Source organism: Trachypithecus francoisi, unplaced genomic scaffold (assembly GCF_009764315.1).
Source record: "Trachypithecus francoisi isolate TF-2019V2 unplaced genomic scaffold, Tfra_2.0 Lachesis_group0, whole genome shotgun sequence".
Lineage (NCBI taxonomy): Eukaryota > Metazoa > Chordata > Mammalia > Primates > Cercopithecidae > Trachypithecus > Trachypithecus francoisi.
In genome coordinates, this window is record NW_022681453.1 from 141,099,915 (window position 1) to 141,122,723 (window position 22,809).

At 39.9% G+C, this 22,809-nt stretch overlaps 1 protein-coding gene across 3 annotated transcripts in view; it reads left to right on the forward strand.

Annotated features, from left to right (window-relative positions):
* Window positions 1-452: 452 nt before the first annotated feature.
* The window catches only part of ABHD5 (abhydrolase domain containing 5, lysophosphatidic acid acyltransferase), a 30,187-nt gene continuing 7,830 nt past the window's right edge, over window positions 453-22,809 (forward strand). Inside the window, exons 1-4 of one of the 3 annotated variants that reach the window (XM_033212255.1) lie at window positions 453-677; window positions 8,635-8,720; window positions 11,589-11,961; window positions 21,669-21,823. In XM_033212255.1, the coding sequence (XP_033068146.1) occupies window positions 628-677; window positions 8,635-8,720; window positions 11,589-11,961; window positions 21,669-21,823 (664 nt within the window). In that variant the 5' untranslated portion in view covers window positions 453-627. Of the gene's footprint in view, window positions 678-807; window positions 1,160-8,634; window positions 8,721-11,588; window positions 11,962-21,668; window positions 21,824-22,809 lie in introns of those variants that run through there. The other 2 variants (XM_033212253.1, XM_033212254.1) reach the window with 2 other exon arrangements.

The following is a 22,809-nucleotide window of genomic DNA, read 5'->3' on the forward strand; positions in this document are numbered from 1 at the left end:
CCTACTCTTTTCACCCTCTCAGGTATCTAGAGAGTTGGGTGGGAGGGAAATTGCTGGTTTGGGCCACTACAGTAACACCAATACCTAGAACAGTGCTCAACTGCCTGAAGGCTCCTGAGAGTCGCCCTCTCCCCCCGGCCCCTCAACTCGCAGGGAAGGGCTGGTGGGAGGCCCCGGAGGCCACACAGCACCTCGATTACGGCATTTCATTCGCCACTGCACCATCTATCGGACACTAGCTATGCTCTTCCAGGACCCGAAGCACCTCCGTCCCCAAGGTGCCACCTGACAGCCAACACTGACGGGATGATGCATGAATACAGTCATTATTCAAATTAGCTATCACCTAATTCAGTCGGGTGAGTCTCACCAGTTCTTCTGGGCTGACTACCGCCCAGCACTCACACCCGGGGGCGTCGGGCGGGAGAACGCGTGCGCGCTGACTGGGGATGGCGGAGGCAAGGCCGGGCACGCGCAAACGCCGGCGCGCCGCCGGGCCGTGCTAGGGCGCGGAAGACGCATGCGCGGGCGGCCCGCGCGGCCTTAAGTGCAGCGCCGACCTAGGGCCGCCCAGTCGGCCTGTCAGCCGGCTCCGAGGTAAGTTCCGGCGCTTGCGCGGCGGCGGCTATGGCGGCGGAGGAGGAGGAGGAGGTGGACTCCGCAGACACCGGAGAGAGGTAAGCGCAGCCAGCAGAGGGCAGGGGGCTTCTATGTGTCTCCGGCGCGCACTCTCCGCGGGGGCCGGGTTAGGGCCCAGCGGGCAGCACCAAGGACTCGCCGCCCGCCTGGCGATGACCGGCCGCTTCCTCGACCCTCCCCAGCATGACTCCGCGCGGCGCCCCGAGGCGTCCCGGCGCCGCTCTGCTCGGGATAGGCTCCCCTCAGCGCTGGGGCCGCGAGGTGTCTGAGCCTGACTCCGGCCGCGCTGGGAGGCCGCCTTGACCCCGAGCGGAGGGTCCGCCCCGTTGTTGTGTAAGCCGCCCCGCGGGCCGGCGACGGAGCTGGCCGCGGCGGCCGCAGTGGCTCGGGCTCTGCCAAGGAACCCGGCCTGCCCCAGTGAGGCCGGCGGGCGGTTCCCGGCAGACCCTGCACCTGACTGCGAGGCGCGGGAAATGACCGGGTCTCTCTGTCAGCCTCCCAGCGCGGCTTCCGTCTACAGGTACTACCTGTGCTCTGTCCAGCCTCGGCCGCTGGGCGATCCTTCCCGTAGCCATGGGAAGAGGCGGCGCTTCCTTGGGGGGGATATTAGAGGCCCGAATTCGCCCGGGAAGCGGCGGGAGGGCGGGGGTGCCGAGAAGGAGGGGGGGGAGAAGAAGTTAGGGAAGTGGGTGTATGGCTGTGGGTTTCAGATACTTCATAGAAAGAAAGTTAGCCCTTAAGATAGAGATACCACGTTCAAATGTGATAATTCATCTTTCGAATAAAGGTCTTTGGCTTGCAAGCTCCACTGTCCCTTATTTGTTTGCGCTTCTGAGGTTATTCTGACTTTACTGGCGAAGTGTGTGCTGCATGTGCCTTAGAAGAACACACATAATGTATAGGAAACTGGAAGTTGGAGGGCAGATGTCTAATCTGAAACTTTTTGACATACAGGTGTAGTGAGTTTATTCTTTTCTACATCTAAATGACTTCTTGCATTTGTTAGTAGAAGAATAGTAGTTAATGAGTGGAATAATTATTAGGAAGATTATTGCCTTGTTTCTCAAGACCTGTCATTTATATTGGAAAGTAAACTTCCCCCATATATATTTAATTTTTTGACATCGGTTCTACTTCAGACCTCTGAAGAAATTTGCCTAGGAAGCATAACCTAAATGATAGAATATGGAGTACCATGAAGACGGGGATATTTGGAAAGATGTCATGGGGAAAAATTGTGAAATATTAGAAACGAAGTTATTCTCTTGAGATTTGTTTATTTGTTGAGGTTTATTGATGAACTTCCTCGTTGCATTGAGGTGAAATGTTGAATGTTATGTGGACGCAAGTAGGAACCTGATTGGTAGGTTGTGTTCTCATCTGGTTTGTTACAACATTTTTGATTCTTGACACTACTTTCAGGTGGACTCTTTGGTTTTGATGTAGTGGGGCCTGGGAGTCCAGGACACAATCGTGAAAGGGTTTTATGGCTTGCAGTGATGGTTGGAGGTCATTGGAGGTAGATGATTAAAAAATCCTTAGCAGCTGATCAGCCATAGTTTCTAGACAGAAGTGGGCTTCCCTGGTATTCTTGGCAATATGCTTTAGCGGTGTCTAGGGACTGTCCCTAGAAGTGATCCTGTGAAGTCCAAGGTTGACCCTGTGTGCTGGATATTATTGTTCCCATTTTGCAGTTGAAACTACCACTGGAAGGGCTACTGACAGTCTGCCAGCAAGTAGCAGGGCTGGAGTGGAACCCTTTGAGGTGTCTGGATTTAATCTAAGATGCTTACCCTGTATCTCTGCTGCCTGTCACTGGAATTGGGACTCGTGGGATGTCTGACTCTTGTTTTGAATACAGTTCCCTAACCTTAAAACATTTGAGGTTTAGATAGGGAGATGGCATTAACAAAGGAAAGTTATAAAATGGTCATCTGATGGCTTTTTGAATATGATTCTTGTCCTTTACTTTGTGGCACTTAGTGAAGACAGGCATACTGGGATCCATTTTGCTTTCAACATCCAACCCCTTTCAGCTGCAGTACAGTTGAGAAAGCTAAAAGTAATGAGAGTAGAGTAGACTTCTGTGAATTGCTTTAAGTTATCCTAGAGAATGATTAAGTGACAATTGAGTTGAGAGGAAAGCTGTCACAGAATTGCCCAGTTGCAGGGTAGACCATAAAAGAGGTGATTTGCAGTTGTGTGCTGGAGTTGATTTGTACCAGCAAGCCATTGCTAAATTTAGGAATTTTGCCAACCGTTGGCAGCTTGAAATTGGCCATAGTGGGAGTATTTACACCACGGAAATCATCAAATGCTATAAATAAAGTATAAATAAGGGATTTTTCTCTCCCCTCCTGCTTCAGTCTGTTTGCTAGCTCCTCACTGGGTTTTCATTAGACTGTGAATGTAGGTCTTTGCCTTGGATATAGAAGAGTGGATTTCTCTATCTAATCTTTTTAAAAACTGGCAAGATATGTGCCTTTCTCTCTGCTGCCTTCTCTCCTTCCCAAACCTTTGCCACCTGACATCTTAAAAATCACAAAACTTTTCACTGCCACATCCCAGTGGCCTAGTTTTTTCAGTACTTCTTGGGTCCTCTTTGGTGTTTGTTACTGTAATGATAGCTACTACTATTTGAAACTCTTATTAGACATTCTAGCTCTTAATGACATTTTGCCTTTTATCTTACCTGAGAGCAACAATACTTTTATTAGTTTCTCCCTTTTTTTTTTCGTTCTCTAAATGTAGTCATTTTCCAGGATTCTGTCATCACCGTTGTTTTTATTTTTTGTCTTGTTTACTTAAACTCCTTGAGCTATCTCGTCTGTGGAGATGACTCAGATCTCATTTTCTTCCTAGAATCCTCTTCTGTACTCTGGTAATGTTTCTAATTGTCAGATGTTTGTGCCTGATTCCTCAAATTTAACATGTCCAGACCATGATCTTATTTTTACCTTCCTGCTCCTAAACGATATAAAAAGCTCAGTTCTTCCTCTTGAAACATTATATTGGCTTAAACATTGCCTTGACTAATTGTTAGGTTATTAGTCTAATCTCATGGTTCTGTAATTCCCACTCCTGATTGTGAGTTATTAAAAAAAAATCATGTAGTGAGATGATTCATTAAAACTGATTGTTCAGTTTGAGACCTAGGATTTTTAGTTTTATTCTCTTTATTGTCTAGTGAATGAACTTATTTTAGAACTGATGCAAAGAAATGTAACTCACTTGTTAAGTAGACTACACATGAGGCTTCTTCAAGTGTGTTTGATAATGAGGTCATATAAGTGACTCTAAAATAGTTTGTTTACTGTGTGAAGGAAGGTAGCAAACAATGGGGAGATAAGTGTTACCAGCACATGACTTGTCTAAAACACTTACACTACCACTCTGAGTCTTTAAAAGTTACAGGTTAGAAATGGGTGGGGGAGCAGTTAAAAGAGTATTAATGTGTTAACATATATTAGAGGGCATGGGTTGTCGTTGATAATTTGAATCACTTAAGTATCATTTATCCAAAATAAAATGGCATGTTAGCCACTTAAATTGTAGCTGTATGAGACCATATTCTTTTTTTTTTGGAGACAAGTTCTTGCTCTGTCTCCCAGGCTGGAGTGCAGTGACACAATCATGGCTCACTGCAGCCTCAGCCTCCTGGGCTCAAGCAATCCTAGCATCTCAGCAACTTGCCCTCCAGCCCCCGTATTCCCCCTCCAGATTGCTGGGACTACAAGCATGTGCCAGGCGGCTGGTCTTGACCACCTGACTGAGCTCAAGCAATCCTCCCACCTTAACCTCCCAAAGTCCTCTTTTTTCTTTTCTTTTTCTCTTTCCCAAGAATAGAATTTAAAAAGTCAATTCCCAAGAAAGGTCTTTATTTACCCAGGTGTTACAATTTCCAATTTGGAAGTTTTTAGTCATTGGTTGAGGAAGTATCTCAGATAAATGTAAGTGTAAATATAAATAAATATATATATTCATACCTGTAATTAATTTGGATATTTATAATAAAAATCAAAGCCTCATGGTTTCTTTAAATGAGGTAGAATACTGTGCTTAGATTAGTTTATCAAGAGTAATAGTAAGTTTACATAATTTTTCTGTCTCAACTGTACTAGAATAGGAATGGAGGCCATTTTAAACAAAATTTTAATATAATGAAATCCTTTTTACTTATAACCTAATTAGAAATGTTATTTAAGTGGCCAAGAGTGTGTGGAAACTGGCCAGATTTCTGCATATTTTCTTCAGAATACTTTGAAACCTCTTTCACTGTTTCATAATATTTATAGATTGTGCAATTCAGGTTTGGTAATAGTATAGATAGTCAGATATGTTAAAGAACAAAACAGAGATTACCAGGAATCTTAAGTGTTGATGGTATAGGGTGTAAGTACAATGTAATTTTTTTTAAACAGATTAGGTAAAAAGTTAATGGAAAAAGTGGTGTCTGTCTCTCACTCAGGATACTTAAAGTCAGATTCTTAGGTAAAATATACTCTATTAAAATATGTTAAGCATATCTTACTTGGCTTTCCTTAGAATTGTCACCTCTGATGTGATCTTTTATAACTTACTCAAAAGTCTGCTCACTAAAAAGATTCTCAGTTTACACTACAATGGTTATAAAACAAGAATCCTTTTTTTTGTTTGTTTGTTTTTGTTTCTGTGATTAGGTAGATGCTTTAGGGCTTGTATTCTTTCCTTGCTAATAAGGTAAGTGCCCAACTGATGGGGCTGTGTAGAAAACTTTTTGGCTTGCATTGGTCAGCTTTCCCCATGTCATCGATGCTTACTATTAGAAAGCTATAGTTCCTGTGGTGAATGGCTTTTCTTTGTGTTATAGTTGACACTTTGGTCACTGTTGAATTTAGGCCTCAGTGATGGATGATAGTGTTTATTGCTTATCTCCTTAAATAAAATAGGGAGGTTAGGTTTTGCTTTTCTATTTATTTTCCAAAGCTATGAGGAAGAGGCATTGAATCTAGTTTACTGTTTTATAGGTGGTCTGTGTGAATTTAGTTTTTACCTTGAATTTTGTGACCTCAGAAGAATGGCAGGATATCTGACAAGCTTCAGTCGTGTGTCCTTAGTTCCAGTCTTCTATATATTTAAACCTAGGAATGCTGAACAACACTGAATGACATAGGATACCACTGGGAAGGGGGCAAAGGGTCTCTTTGAAGGTGAGATTAATTTACCCCAAAGACAGGAGGTAGAGTTGGATGGGTAAGTTTTAGAGGGTTGAAGCAATAGAAGTTGCAAGGTAAGGTATGGGACCTTTGAACAAACAGGAATCAACTAAAGGATGGAAAAGATAGGCCCTTGCTTTTTACTCATTGGAAGTGTTCCTTGGAGCCTATTATATGTATAACACTCAATCCTGTAGAGTGTCTCAAAGAAGTAGAGGATAGTTTCTGTAAAACATTTAACCATCTGGTTAAAGTAAAACTGGACAGAAACATTATCAGGGCTTAGGGGAAGAGTGCTGTCTTTACAGTTCCATTAAGGGTGAGAATATATTGCTATGTTTTGTTAAAGGTATATTTTTCTGTTAGAAAAAAACCCACTTTAAAAAAATCACCTGTTTTGATGAAGATGCTTCTTTGAAAACCTGAAAAGAGTTGGTGCCTCTTCTTATGGTTGAAGATCCCTACTTTTTAATGTAAGCTTACAAACATGAAAACATGTTTTGCCCCTTCTTTGAGTTGAGCTCGTCACTAAGAGGGAAATCCATGGACAGACAGTCCCATTGTTTGAAAGCTGGTTTTGTAGTAAGTGGTAAGTTGATGGAGGTAGGCATGATTCTTCCATTACAGGCTGGTATATAACTTTTTAAATTCTGGTGCTTTGTACATAGTAGGTATTCAGTGTCTGAATTATTTTTTGAATGTTGTTTCTTAAAAAAAGCATCCTTTTTTAATGCAAAGAATGCATTTGTTTTTTCTTTGCCCCAATTTGTCTGTGATATCAATTGGAGCAATAGTAGATTATACTTCATTTCACTGTAATTTTTTTTTTGTTAACCTCTGATTCTCTCTGGCAAATTATTGTGGTATGGTTTGAGAGATGTTCGTTTAAGACAATGGATGAGATTGAGTTGTAAGTAATTTCATGTTGGTACTAGTTCATATTTTTATGGTTAAATATAGACCTACTGGCTGGTCAAGAACAAAAGAGCTTCACCTTAATGATAGTTTATTGTTTTTAACCTCTAAAAATCATGAGTTCTTTTATTTTTAGTGGCCTGTGTATTAGTCCATTCTCATGCTGCTATAAGGAACTACTTGAGACTGGGTAATTTACAAGAGCTGTGCAAAGCCATAGAGACACATAATCATGTGAAATTTTGGGAGCTATGAGGTACTGGAAAAAGTACAATGTATAAAGGAAAAGAAAAGATGGGATGGAGGTAGGCTGTGGATGGATTGCAAAGTACCTTCTGTGCAGGTCCAAGAAAATATAGACTTATCCTGTAGGTAATGGGCAACTCTTCAGACATTTTAAGGAAGGTAGTCATTTGAGAAAAAAGCACTTTGGAGTGGCTCAGAATCAAACTCAAATCTCTGCTTGTGTCACTTACTTACTAGCTGTATACTCTTGGACTTGGTGCTTAACATTTCTGAACTTCAGTTTTTACATCTATGAAATGGGGATAATTTGGACTGAGAATCTCCTGGATTGTGAGTGACTTAATCATTCAGCAAACATTATTTATTGAGTACCTGTTATACATAATATCCAGATAAATTCTACAGGGAAGGGAAGTATTGTAGGATGAATGTACAAAGGTTAGAAAGCTGGGTGTTGATCACAACACTTCCAAAACTTAACATATTTTCCTACTCACACCTATTCTAACTCTTGTGTTGTCTGTCATTATAGTGGTACCCTAAGAGAGACCCCTGGGAATCCTTATTATACCTTCTTTATATCCAACCAATTATCAAATCCAACCTGTTTTCCTTTTAAATATTCTGTGACTACATGTGACTACATCTTCTTATCTCTATCCCTGTTGCCAAAGCCTTGGATTGGGCCCTTACCTCTCATCTGGACTCTGCAGTAGTTTACTTTTCCTCTTCTAATTCATTTCTTTTTCATCAGAGAGTTCTCATTTTAAATAATACCAGCCATGTACCCAGCCCTTGCTAACTGTCAAATGACTGCTGAAGCTCTACATTATGTCAGGTTATTACAATAAGCTTTTGGTTTGTAGCTGCCAGGCCAGGAGTTGAGGCTCACCCTCTCCTTTGTTGGCTACAAGCAAAGTATGTCAGCTGCAGTCCCCCCAAGCCTTTCTTCACTAGTTGCCTCAGATCTGCATCCTTGTTCTTTGTTGTGCTGTCTTCCGATGGATGCTTTGGTCATTCTATTCATCTACTGTTTGCTGAAACCCAAAGCTTTTTTGTATTTCTATTAACAGTTAACCAGTTCACCCCAAGGAGATTGTACAGAGTCCAGCCCTTGACATTTGTGTTAGGGGTATGTTACTACTCATATGAGATTTGAAGCCTTTTTTTCCCCAAAAAATGATAGATCTCAGATTGTAATAAGGCATCTCTTTTCTCAACCCCTATAGAGGTACCTTTTATATTCACTGTGAAACTATCATTCAAATGAATCTATTCCTGGTCTTTAACTTTTTTTGCACTTCTCTCCAATAAGAGGCTGTCTTGCAGTGGGGAGGAATGTATTTTTTGTGTTTTCTTGTTCTGCCCATTTTATCCTCTTTTTGTTTATTTGGAATCTGACTATCCATGAATAAGATAGACTTTGAGATCTACTTGTAAGTACACAGGCTGAAGTTGAATATCTGTATCCCAGTACTTACCACCATGTTTTGTGCATGTTAGGTCACTTTTGTCACACATAGCTTCACCATCACACAGGTAGTAAATTTCCTGTGCTGCCTTTCTTCTGTGCATGTGACAATTGGTAGTTGAGAAGAGCATGAACTCACCTATTTGTATTTTGTTTTTGGTGCTGTAGGTCAGGATGGCTAACTGGCTGGCTCCCTACATGGTGCCCTACGTCTACATTACACCTTAAAGAAGCTGAAGAGAAGATGTTAAAATGTAAGGCTTTCTTCTTGTAAGTTAAATGAACTGTGTACTAAGATAGGTCCGATATATCTCATTGCCCTGAAACTAGAGATAAGATTTTGTGGTGTGTTCATTGTTAGCAAGATAACTTTTTTTCCTTTTCCTTGTCATTAGAAAGTACAGAAATGAATGCTGGGGGCTGGCAGGTAGGAGTTCTAAAACTTTTTGGTCTTGGGCCCCTGTTATACTCTTGAATTAGTAAGGACCCCAAGGAGATTTTTTTATGGGCTTATTATCAATATTTACCATTTCTAATTCAATTAGAAATTAAAATTGAATAATCAAAAATGTTAATTTATTAATTTCTTTAAAAATAATGGTAACAAACCCATTACAGATTAAAATAAAGTTTGTACCAAAAAAAAATACTTTCCAAAAAATATGTAATGAAAAGAGTAACATTGTTTACATGTTTACAAATCTCTTTTATGTCTAGCTTGACATAAGGTTGCTGCTTCTGCTTTCAGTCTTATGGGTAATCACATATGTGACTTCTGGAAGATGGTATACCTACTAGAGAATGAGAGTGAAAAATACAAAGTCTTAGTATTATAAGTATTATGATGAAAATAGTTTTGACTTCCTGGATCCCCTCAAAGAGTCTCAGGGACACCCCCCTGACTATGCTTGAGACTATGCTTTCAGAACAGATTCTAGGTGTTTCAGAGCATGCAGCCTTGTATAGTGAAAGTACTAGACTGGACCCAGGTAACTTGGTCTAGGCCCAGATCTGCCACAAAATCTTGGACAAGTCACTTTGCTCAGCTTCTTGTTTCTTGTAAAATGAAGGGGTAGGATTCTTGTAAAATGAAGGGATCTTTAGAATTCCTTCTAGTTCTAGCATTCTAGGATTCTGTATTTATAGTTGTGTGGAAGCCTTTTTTTTTTCCTTCTTATGATCACTAAAATTTATCCAAACTTGTACCATCAGGGCATTCCAAGGTATCTGTGGGTATAGTTCTAAGCAGTGGTATTTGTTGTGCAATTTTGTTCTGCTGATTCTACTTAAAGGAGTGGATTAAGTAGTACCGTTCACATTCATGTGTTATTTTTGTATGTAGGTGCAGATGTTTGTACATATCTGTTTTTCGTTCTCTTTACCACTAATGAATTTGTTTGTGCATTTGAATGATTCAGGAGTCAGTGACCATAACTATATATATCCTTAGGAAGGAATAATTAGCCATCTTACATAAATTTTTTTTTTTTTTTTGAGATGGAGCCTTGCTCTGTTACCCAAGCTAGAGTACAGTGGTACAATTTCAGCTCACTGCAACCTCTGCCTCCTGGGTTCAAGCAGTTCTCCTGCCTCAGCCTCCCGAGTAGCTGGGATTACAGGCACCTGCTACCATGCCCGGCTAATTTTTGTATTTTTAGTAAAGACGGGATTTCGCCATGTTGGCCAGGCTAGTCTCGAACTCCTGACCTCAGGTGATCCACCCGCCTCTGCCTCCCAAAGTGCTGGGATTACAGGCGTGAGCTACCACACCTGGTTATTACACAGATTTTTAACATAATGAACTTTTATTCCATGTACGTGGGTAAACTTGCTCTCTACAAAAGTGAGAAAGTTGTCATTGTGATTTACCAAAATAAAAAAATTCTTGTCAGGAGATAAAAAGAGGTGCTAGATTCTCAATTCATGCATCTAACAAACATGTTGATTCCCTTCCTTTTGGTTCTAGGGATGCAAATAGGAATGTGAATTTGTCTCTGCTTATCAGACATGAAAGTAAGCTACTGTGGAATGAGTTATCTGATAGTTTTACAGATGGTTTTTATGGGAATACACAAGATGTATGTGTTCAAAATGCTGAAGTGGTTTGGCTTGGTACTGAAGCCAAAGCAGCCCCTTTTCTAAACTAATGGTATTTCCCCCAACTTGAGGGTATGTGCTCTGTTAATAATCTGAATGAATGTTAGGTTTCTTCTTTGCTGCCACTATATGGATACAAAACCTGAGATTATTTCTTTGGTTAAAAGGCAGAAACTCCTGTTTCTTCAGTGTTTTGTCTACTGTATATGAATATGCATAAATAATTAAGGGGTATATCTGAAATGCAGCTATTCAGTTGATAGTTAAATATAAGTGAATTTCAAATTTCATTTCATTTTTAGGCAATTTTTGGGAGTGTTTAAAGTATTTAGTCCCACAGCATTGAAGGTAAAAAAGAGCTTTGATCTTTAAAATTGTGACTATTTGCTTTTTCTGGGAGATTACTAGAGTTGGACCCAAGTTACCTGGTGTGTCATGCTGAGGAGTTCCTACAATACTTTGTCAACTTTTTTTCTACTAAACTTTGAAATGACTTAATATTTCACTTATGTGTTTAATATAGATACCATTAATCCTTCCCTAAGTTCATGATTACTTTTAAAGGAAAAATGATGCCTTTGAGTCTGACTTCAACTCAAAGTTAACAAAAGAATGCCACCTTGAAATTGTAGGACACCTGACAGTATTCTACAAAATGTCTGCAAAGCTAGAGACCTTAAAATAATGGATTCGGTAGCCACTAAGTTCCTGTTCACTTCTAGGAGTATAATACCCTCATTTGATAGATGTGGAAAGAAGTTAGAAGGTAATATGACTTGCCAAAGACCTTGACCGCAGGTTACTTGAGTTTTGTCTGAGGTAGGTCTTCCCCCTTAGGTTTAAAACATAGTCATTTAGAATTATTTACTTCAATAAAATGTGTACTTTTAAAAAATAGCTGACAATAAAAGCTAAAATCATGAGATTGGATACTAGATGGTTTGTAATTTTTGATTGCTCTGAGAATACTTCCCTTCTCAGAAGTAATAAAATGAAACAGAATTTCTTTTTTATGTTTTCATTAGGTGTCCCTTGCACATACAAAAAAGAACCTGTTCGTATATCTAATGGAAATAAAATATGGACACTGAAGTTCTCTCATAATATTTCAAATAAGACTCCACTTGTCCTTCTACATGGTTTTGGAGGAGGTCTTGGGCTCTGGGCACTGAATTTTGGAGATCTTTGCACCAACAGACCTGTCTATGCTTTTGACCTATTGGGTTTTGGACGAAGTAGTAGACCCAGGTTTGACAGTGACGCAGAAGAAGTGGAGAATCAGTTTGTGGAATCCATTGAAGAGTGGAGATGTGCCCTAGGATTGGACAAAATGATCTTGCTTGGGCACAACCTAGGTGGATTCTTGGCTGCTGCTTACTCGCTGAAGTACCCATCAAGGTAAGTGTTAGTGACAGAAGAGTGGGATTAAAACTGTGCTTCCAAGTACCAGACTCTAGTTCTCATCTTTGGTGGTTTTAGTGTCTGAACCTTACAAGGCAGACATTCTCTTAAAGGACCCTATAGACCACACCACAACTGATGACCAATATGGTAGCTGAAATAATCATGTCAGATCTTCCTATTACATGTACTACACATTAATAGGCTTGGGAAAGGGCTTTCTATTTGTTAAACTTAGAACTGTAGAAACTTTAATGTATGATTTTAAGCCACAAGTAAAAATTATTTGTTACTATTATCATTAAAATCTATGGATCCAGCAGGCTTTGTCTAATGTTTTCTAAGTTATAGTAAGCTGTAAGGGGAAACCAGAAGGTTAGAAGATGTAGGTACTAGTGCTAGCTTTATGACTTAGAGCAAATCACTTAACATCTAACCTTTAGTTTTCTTTTATCTAAACTATAGAAAATATAACTTCATAGCATATATCCCAGAGTTTTTTATTATACCATACCCTAACCTTTCTCATTATAAAACATTGAATTAATGAATATTTGCTTCAAAGTCTTTCTAGCATCATCTCCTTTCTTTGTCTTTTTTTTTTTTAAGAGAGATAATCTTGCTCTGTCACCGAGGCTGGAGTGCAGTGGCGTGATCTTGGCTCACTGCAACCTCTACCTCCCAGGCCCAAGCGATTCTTCTGCCTCAGCCTCTCGAGTAGCTGTGACTACAAGTGCATGCCACCACACTCAGCTAATTTTTGTAGTTTTAGTAGAGATGGGGTTTTGCCATGTTGGCCGGGCTGGTCTTGAACTCCTGACCTCAAGTGATCCACCCGACTCGGCCTCCCCTCTGTGCTCTGGGATGACAGACCTGAGCCACTGCACCCAGCCTCTTTACCTTATTTTTAAATGCTATTTTCTATTATTCATGTTACTACTGTGAGAGAAGGTCACATTTAAGTGCTAAGAAAACAGGAGAAACACTCATCTTTTGGAAAGAAACAACAAAAAATGAATACAGCATTTTCATGTTGCCAGTGTATTTTTCCATTGGACTGATTTTTAAATCCAAAATTGCAACTGATTTTGACTTTGAGGTCTGTGAGTGAGACATGGGATGATGGTCGTTTCAGAGTCCCTGTATATACCTATAAGATCGCCCCATTGCGTAACTCTGGGTGTGTGTTCAACACAGAATTTGATGGGTGAAGCAGCAGCCCTCTGTACCTGAGGTTCTCTTCCTCTGGAACAGCCACTTTTTCTCTATAGACTCTTTAAACTTTAGCATTTACACCTGATTTTTCTGATCTCATGGTCCTATATGTGTTAGACAGTAATAGTCCTGTCAACTGGTGGACCGGTTCTTTAAAAAGAAACGCAAATTTTCTTCTCCTGGTTGGCATTTTGGGGTTACTTTCTTTCTTTTCTTTTCTTTTCGAGCCAGTCTCACTCTGTCACCCAGGCTGGAGTGCGGTAGTGCGGTATCTCGGCTCACCACAACCTCCATCTCCCAGGTTCAAGCAATTCTCCTGCCTCAGCCTCCCGAGTAGCTGGGATTACAGGAGCCTGCCACCATGCCAGCTAATTTTTGTATTTTTAGTAGAGACAGGGTTCTACCATGTTGGCCAGGCTGGTCTCAAACTCCTGACCTCAGGAGATCTGCCGCACCCGGCTAGGGTTACTTTCTTTTATTGTGTCTTACTGTTAGTGACAAACACCTATCTGCATTTATGGTGAAAGGAGAAGGAAGTAGATGCCTTTCTGGTACAAGTCAACAGGGCTATTTGTGGGAGTTGAACTTCCTTTGTTTTTTATCAGGTGTGTATTATGTCTGTGTCTGTCTTGTGGTATTTATTCTCTAGAGATGTGACATGGAACTCTGCAGGCTAGACCTTGGTCTTTAAACCCTAAGTCTTAGAATCCTGACCCTTCATAGCTCTCTACTGATAAAGTCAGTTGGTAAGAATTTCATTTTCAATTGTGAACTGCTCTAAAGAAATAGGGGGTGAAGCCTCAGGGATTCAGAAGGGAATCAACACTTTAAAAACATCTATAAAAGAGAATAGCAAAAGGTATCTAAAAACAAAGCTAGTGATTCCTGCATTGGATTGATTATATTTTAGAAAATGGTTTTTGAATGTTTGTGTCTAATGCTAGAAATAAAACTAGAGTACTATGTCAGGACCGAGAATCATAAGTAGTAGCAGTAGATGGATATGAGAATGCTTGAAATAATTAGCCTGTCTAAATTTGGCTGGTTGCCAACAAAATTTTGAACAGTACAGAGTGTGTTGAATATTCAAGTTTATATTCTGCATAAAACTTAAATTATTAAATACAGGTTAATTTCAAAATAATGATGTTTTCTGGATTTTCAGATATCTCCAATCATGATTATGTCCAGTCAGTCAGAACATCATGGTTGGCACATAGTGGCTGCCTAGTAAATATTTCTTGAATAGGTGATTTTGAAAAAGAGAATTATAAGCTAAGTTCACCTTTTAGCTTATAATTTTTTGTTCTTTTCTCTGTTCTTCTCTTTCCATTTTGCACAGAAGTATCAAGAGATAAGAGCTGGTCATGTCATATCTTTCTAATTTATTTTTGGGAGAAAAATTAGTTTCAGATATGCAAGCATAAGCAGGCAGAGATTTCAGTTTTATGCCTTTTGCCCAGTTAATCTACATCTTAAGTTACTATGTCATAAAAACAGGATACAGTGGAAATAAAGAGATCATTCTACATGTATGTGTGAGAAAAAGGTATTAGAATGTTTCTTCTAACATTTACACACACATATATATGTATATATAACCTACATGAATATTTTACAGAATTAAACAAATTGACCAGCCATTTAAACCAACAACTTTAGTTAGTTTAGAAGTGTGTTAAATCTACTAAATAAAAGTAAAATAAAGTTTATTTTTTCCCTATTCTAATAGACCAGATTAATACCCCATTGTAGCATATAATGTAGGAAGACTGGAATTAACAATCTCACGTGCTTCCCCTTCTCCCTAGCTTTTTTCCTTCATTGCTTTTCAGTATGACTTTCCTGGAAAGCACTTCTCTTTAAATGGAGAGGACAGGGAAAAATGAATATCTCTTGTCTTTTCTGCAAGGTGCATCGTCTCCTTTGGTGCCCTTTGGTCTTGCTGTCCACATGTTTATTCATATTACTAATAATGTTGCTTATATTTGTTAACTTTTTATTAAAAGGAATTTTTTTCTCTTGATCCTGGTTGGGCAAATTTGTACAGATTTATATAGATGATCTGATAGTTAATAGTTCAGTAGACTCACAGATCCAAACATTAAACAGGATTAAACAGGACTGAGTACTATAAGTGTTCACCATTATAGCAAACCTCATATTAAGTGATGTTTAGTGTTTGGTGTGTCTTGAAGTTGGCATTCCCACTAAGCAGATGGGTAGTTGTCAGGGTTGCCTTCTGTGTGATCTGGAATGTTTCACCTGAGCTGGAGAAGCTTCTTTGCAGCACACACATGCTTTCTCTGGTGCAACAGAGCAGTCCGCTTGGTATCAACAAACAGGTACCGAACTACATACTCAGTGCTCATCCAGCTTGCTTTTGATCCAGTAGCATTTTTATTATGCTGTCATGAGATTGAAGTGAATCTTTGAGTTTCAGAAAGACTTTTGGTGGGAGTGGGGGGAGCGCTAAGAGGAGGGGAAAAGTGGTCTGGAGATCAAATGAAATTCAGATCATTTCTTATACTCACTGTGCCTCTTTTGTCTCTCTTTTTTTTCGATAGTGGACTTTGAGAATGTTACTTTTTTTTTTTTTTTTTTGGAGATAGGGTCTTACTCTGTTGCACAGTCTAGAGTGCAGTGGCACAATCATGGCTCACTGCAGTCTTGACCTCCTAGGCTCAACAATCCTCCCATGTGGCTAGTACTACAGGTGTGCCACCATGCCTGGGTAATTTTTTAAATTTTATGTAGAGATGGGGGGTCTCACTATGTTGCCCAGGCCAGTGTCAATCTGGCCTCGAGTGATCCTCCGGCCTCCAAAACTGCCAGGATTACAGGCATGAGCCACTGCACCCAGCTGATAATGTTATTTTATTCTTTGCTTCCTCAGGTGTTGCAAATGTAATCTTTCTTTTTTTCTTTTAAGTAAAATGACAGCTCCTTACTTTCTGTTTAATGCATGGAGGGAAAAAAACACAAAAACAACGTTGTTTTATTTTTTAGGACTTAGTGTTCCAAGCCATACCTACTTCAGTCTTTGTCTTTTATGGGCAGCTCCATTCTTCCATTTGTTATTTTTATAGGATAGTTTGAGGAGAAGAATGAAAATGCCTAGTTTAATGCACTTGTTTAAGAAGGATTCTTACTCTAAAGAGCAAATAAAAGCTGATCAGTTTTTGCCAACATTTGGATTGCAGGCGTGAGCCACTGCACCCGGTCCAGTTTTTCTCTTTTAATTTTCCTTTTCTTCTGGCCCCTGCTGCTCAGGACCCCATTAAAAAGACTATCTGTATTTTGAAGATATTTGTTATAAACTAAGGAAAAGGAGATTATAGAAACTTTAACTTAGAAAGTGTTTAGCAAAGAGATCTATTCCGAGTTAGATTAGAGTAAGTTTTGACTAGTCTTTATTTCTCTAGTGAAAAGTTTTTAAATAATTTTATCTCAAATACTTTTCTTTTGCCTGGTTCTGTCTTCTGATTGTACAGAACGGAGTTGAGCAATTTTTGTTGGCCCTCTGCTGTTCTAGGAAAAGCTGTTCTACTTGATTTGAAGTTGAAGGTATTTATTTAGTTTGTTGTTCTCCAGGCCTTCCCTTTTCTCTCTCCAGTGGCTTGGAGCCAATGGGAAATACCTGGGGCTAACTTCATTTTGCAAATGCCTCCTTTGTGCATTGACTAGAATTCGTTCTGATTATTTTCCTTAAATTCCTTTATACACTTTGATCCTAGGTCTGATTGTTCTCCTTTCTTTGCTTCCCCCCCCCCCCGCCCCCGCCTGAGACAATGTCTTGCTCTGTTGCCCTGGCTGCAGTGCAGTGGCACAATCTCGGCTCACTACAACCTCCACCTCCTGGGTTCAAGCAATTCTCGTGCCTCAGCCTCCCAAGTAGCTGGGATTATAGGCATGCACCACCACGTCTGGCTATTTTTTTTGTATTTTTTGTAGAGACGGGTTTTCACCATGTTGGCCAGGCTGATATTGAACCCCTTGCCTCAAGTGATCCTCCTAACTCAGCCTCCCAAAGTGTTGGGATTACAGGCATGAGCCACCACGCCTGACCTGACTGTTGTTCTTGTTGCATTGTTTCCGGTTGGTGGCTGTCTTTAAATCTCATGAAGGTCAGGCTTATCTACCCTTGTTAGCATTTAGACCAAGTGAAATCAGGTCCCAGTGTGTTGGTACAGGTGTTGTCCACTGCTGTGCCCTTAAGGATGTACTCTGCTCACCATCTTCAAACTTAAGGCCAATTCTAATGACTAACGTTAAGAAGAATGCCTTTTTATATTTCAAAACTGATGAGCTGTTCTGTTGTTCCTGCTCTGCTGGTTCTTTATTTTTCTTGTGGTTTAAACCAGTCTCTGGTTCTTGACAAGGATGTCTAATAGGATGACTCACATGTGCTGTCTGGTTGGACCCATTCTTTACCCTAACTGTGAACTAACAATCCCAGCAGGGAACCCTCTCTGGAATATTAAAGAGTAGGGTTTAGCTAATTATAGTTTAGATGTACATTAAAACCCAGTAACTCCTATCAAGTGAGGAGATAATATTTTTACTAGAAGTAGAGGTTAGAAGATAGCCTGGGACCTTGGTCTGGTGCAACGTTGTAGTCACCTGTGATCAAGCTCTTCTGAAGAATAAATACCTGTCTTTCCATGTTCCCTGGAATAAATTCTACTCTAGTAGTCTTCCTATTCTTGCTACTGTAACTATCTTACATTTACTGAATATTTACCTTTTGATAGCCACTAACCTGAGTGCTTTGCTTGGTCTATCTTATTTCAAATTCCTAAAACCAAAAATAAGGAGTTTTTACATGTAGTAGAAGCAGATGATATATAACTACAGTTAACTACAGTTTAGATGTTGTAGAGTTTTAAAAAATTATGGTCAAACTTTTTTTACTATAGCCCTTCTATATTGTTTGGATTAGAAAAATACAATTGTATCACCCCACAAAACTTGTTTCAGACACCCATGCACACATATATTAATATAATTTTGTGGCCAATATTCAATGCTTATGATTTATTTTTCTGTTCCAGACAGTATAATTTTATTTAGAAAAGACTGGTTGTTGACTATCTAAATGGATTTTGTTACTGAATAATGAGATTAATAAATAGGAGTGATGTTCTGATGTCATCTGGGGGACCAGAAAAATCAAGTTGGATGCTTATGCTATGATTATACTTTATAAAATTTGTATATGCTTAATAGACTAGGACCAAAAGAAAACGTGGAAAAGCATATTAATCCAAATGTTTACCAAGCATCTGCCACGTGCTAAGCCTCATGCTAGGTTATGAAGACATAGAACTGATCAATTGTAGGGACAGTAGAATTGAGCAATTGTAGGGACATTCACTCCTTTTCAAAAAGGAACTGAAAGGTCATCTGCCTTAGTATATATACTTTGCATACTTTGTTAAACTGGCATTTTCACCTAGGGATGAAATTTTGAAGATCATATTTAAAAGGCAAACCAGAACTAAGGCAAAAATAGTCACCTAGAGACAGATGAGACTTCTGTCAAGTTTTCCTTTGTCCTCCTGTTTTTGGGTTAGCAGGTCAGAAAGAGTTTAGAGCAGACTGAGCAAGATCCATTAACAAATTTGTGATAAAAATTTAACAATTGTTTAGGGTAGGGTATGTTTTAATGAAGAGTTCATTTTTCTCTTTGGGAAGTAAGTCAATAGTGAATAATGGTGGCTGTTTCTTAACATGAATCTTTGCTGCTTTCAACTAGGTGGCTGTCTCGTTAGTTCCACTCATACCCCTGTTAGGCCTCTTCCTTTCCCTACCCCACATCTTATTGTGGGCTGTAATTAAAGGAATTTAGGGCCGGGTGCAGTGGCTCAGGCCCATAATCCCAGCACTTTGGGAGGCCAAGGTGGGTGGATCATGAGGTCAGGAGTTTGAGACCAGCCTGAGCAACATGGTAAAACCCCGTCTCTACTAAAAATACAAAAATTATCTGGGCGTGGTGGTGCATGCCTGTAATCCCAGCTACTCAGGAGACTGAGGTAGGAGAATCACTTGAACCTAGGAGGCAGAGGTTGAAGTGAGCTGAGATTGCGTCACTGCGCTCCAGCCTGGGCAAGAGAGTGAGACTCCATCTCAAAAAATAAAAATAAAAAGGAATTTAGGAAGTGGTCAGAATATAAGAGATAGTCTTTGCCATTAAAAAACAAAGCAGAACACTCATTTCCAACCTCTTTCTGATACACTATTAGAAAATGTTCTCATATGAAATTTTTAGGCTGTGAAGGCATACTTCATAATTATATGAAACTCATTTATCATATATCTTCATACATCTTTATGGTTATAGTCTACATATGTTCTCAATGCTGTAAAATCTAGAGTATACTATTAGGACCGGTCTTGAGAGTTAATAAAGGTTAAGTTTTACCTTTACTAATATGTCTATTTTACTTACGTTGATTAGCCTATTTTTAGAAAACAAAGCCTTCTGCCCAATTCCTTATCAGCATCTGTTAGTATGCTGGAGTAGAGAAATGTGGGTTTCAGCCCTAGTTCTGTGTTAACTAATGTTATATACCAGAGCAGGTCGTGTAGTACATCTCAGCTTCCTTCTTATCTAAGATGAAAGATTGCACCCAATATTCTCCAAGGGACCATAGAGCTCTGTGCTCTAAAGCTTTCTGTCTGAAAAAAAGCAGTCACAGTATGGACCTGTTACTGACTCATTCTTATGCATGCTGACAACAATAATAGAATGGATTTTATATGAGGAATAGTACCATCTGTGCCCATGTTTTAGTTTCTTTACCTTTCTGTTTCAGTTATAACTTAGGAAAGGGACTTTAGAGTCATTGTCAGTTTATCCTTGGGAGATTTTTGGCAGGCATTTCTTGGCTGGTTTGGTTACAGTTGAACATTGTATTGTTTCAGAAGGATCTTTGTACTTTGTTTAGAATCTTTATGATGTATAAAGTATGATGCAGCTACATGAAAGTACTGCTGATAGTTGTGGTTTTCCTTCATTGGGAAGAAGTTTCATAAGATGGAAAAATTAAAATGATTAACAATAAGAAATAATTGTATATGAAGTTGTACTAAAGATTTTCTATCTCTTGGTCAATGAAAAAGAAAATTGGGGCCGGGCGCGGTGGCTCAAGCCTGTAATCCCAGCACTTTGGGAGGCCGAGACGGGCGGATCACGAGGTCAGGAGGTCGAGACCATCCTGGCTAACACGGTGAAACCCCGTCTCTACTAAAAATACAAAAAAAAAAAAAAAACTAGCCGGGCGAGGTGGCGGGCGCCTGTAGTCCCAGCTACTCCGGAGGCTGAGGCAGGAGAATGGCGTAAACCCGGGAGGCGGAGCTTGCAGTGAGCTGAGATCCGGCCACTGCACTCCAGCCCGGGCGACAGAGCAAGACTCCGTCTCAAAAAAAAAAAAAAAAAAAAAAAAAAAAAAAAAGAAAAAGAAAATTGGGAAACAATGGGAACAGAATCTAATGTTAGTATAGCATGAAATCATGGATAAGGTAGATAGACATGTTCCTTTTCAACAGTTCTAGAATCCCAAACTAAGGAGTGTTTTCAGTCCACAGTACGTTATCCTCATGTTTATGAAAACTTAATTTAAAGTACTTTTGAACCCACTTTAAGTCCTTAACTTCACTTAAATTTTTAGGATGGTTGATTCATAGGAGATAACTATTGTTGGTATTTGAGGCTATTTCATAAGAATGTGATATTGGGCCGGGCGCAGTGGCTCACGCCTATAATCCCAGCACTTTGGGAGGCCGAGGCAGGCAGATCACGAGGTCAGGAGATCAAGACCATCCTGACTAACATGGTGAAACCCCGTCTCTACTAAAAATACAAAAAAATTAGCCAGGCGTGGTGGTGGGCATCTGTCGTCCCAGCTACTCAGGAGGCTGAGGCATGAGAATGGCATGTACCCGGGAGGCAGAGGTTGCAGTGAGCCGAGATTGCACCACTGCACTCCAGCCTGGGTAACAGAGCGAGACTCTGTCTCAAAATAAAATAAGATAAGATAAAATAAAATATAAATAATAAATAAAAAAGAATGAGATATTGATCTTTGGCCATTTTTGCAGTGTCAGCCATGATATAAATGGAACCATTGGATTTTTCTGAGTGGCCAGTGATCTACATCATCTCCCAGATTGTAACTTAAATAACAAACGCCCTTTTTTCTTTTTCTCAGTAAACACACAGTTGTATACTCTATACATCTTTTATTATCCACATTTAGATATATTAAAAATAAAGCCCTCTTTCTACCATACACCGCTTAGACCCTACTGAATCTCAAAAGTTTACACAGGATAAGAGTATGATATGACCTGTACCGCCATTAGTCTTTAACGTGAAGGTTTTTGAAAGTGGTTCATTCTACCTTTATTTTATAAATCATGTTAGCTCTTTATAGTCTTAGAGTGATTTTACCAAATGAACTTAAATCTGTTCTTTCCTCCAACAGGGTTAATCATCTCATTTTAGTGGAACCTTGGGGCTTCCCTGAACGACCAGACCTTGCTGATCAAGACAGACCAATTCCAGTTTGGATCAGAGCCTTGGGAGCAGCGTTGACTCCCTTTAACCCTTTAGCTGGCCTAAGGATTGCAGGACCCTTTGGTGAGTGCTTATGTTCTAGGAAAGCAAGATGTTGGTAGATTATCAGAAGAGAATTCACTATCGCTAGTCAAAATCTTAAAAAAAATCCTCAACCCTTACTTTTTCTCCTCTTCCTCTAATAAGTACCATGTCTTACACAAAGACGAATGCAACTAGGCTCTTCTCCTCAAAGGGGACTCTTTATGTTGTAAACATTACAAATAATTAGCAAAGCAGAAAAGGAGGGAAATGCTGAGGATGAGGTTAGTTAGTCCTCAACACTCTAAAAAAAGCCAGACAAGCAGAGTGTTTTGGGGAGGATATAAGGACATCTGCTAGTCCAGGGCCTGGGAGAAGTGTAGCATGTTGCCCTGTTGGCGAGCATTGGAGAGCATTTCGCCAATTGATGATACCATTTGGTAGATCATAAAACCTGATTTGATTTACCCTGGGGATAACAGGTACCACTACACTCACAGATTCTTCCCTCATCTATGTCAGAATGTTGGAAAGATAAAGTTTTTTTTTGTTTTATTTTTGAGACGGAGTCTCGCTCTGTGGCCCGGGCGGGAGTGCAATGGCCGGATCTCAGCTCACTGCAAGCTCCGCCTCCCGGGTTCACGCCATTCTCCTGCCTCAGTCTCCTGAGTAGCTGGGACTACAGGCGCCAGCCACCTCGCCCGGCTAGTTTTTTGTATTTTTTAGTAGAGACAGGGTTTCACCATGTTAGCCAGGATGATCTGACCTCATGATCCGCCTGCCTCAGCCTCCCAAAGTGCTGGGATTACAGGCTTGAGCCACCGCACCCGGCCGATAAAGTTATTTTTTCCACAACATTTTGGGGACTCCTGATGTATATTTCTGGCCATATTTTGAGGCACCAATGTTTAGTCCCTGATTGAATTTTATTTGATTCTCAGCAGTTCTCTCTCAGCCCTACAGCCATGGGAATTTCCTTCCCTCATTGTCACAGATAATGATGTTCCAAACTTCTGCCTTTCCCCTGT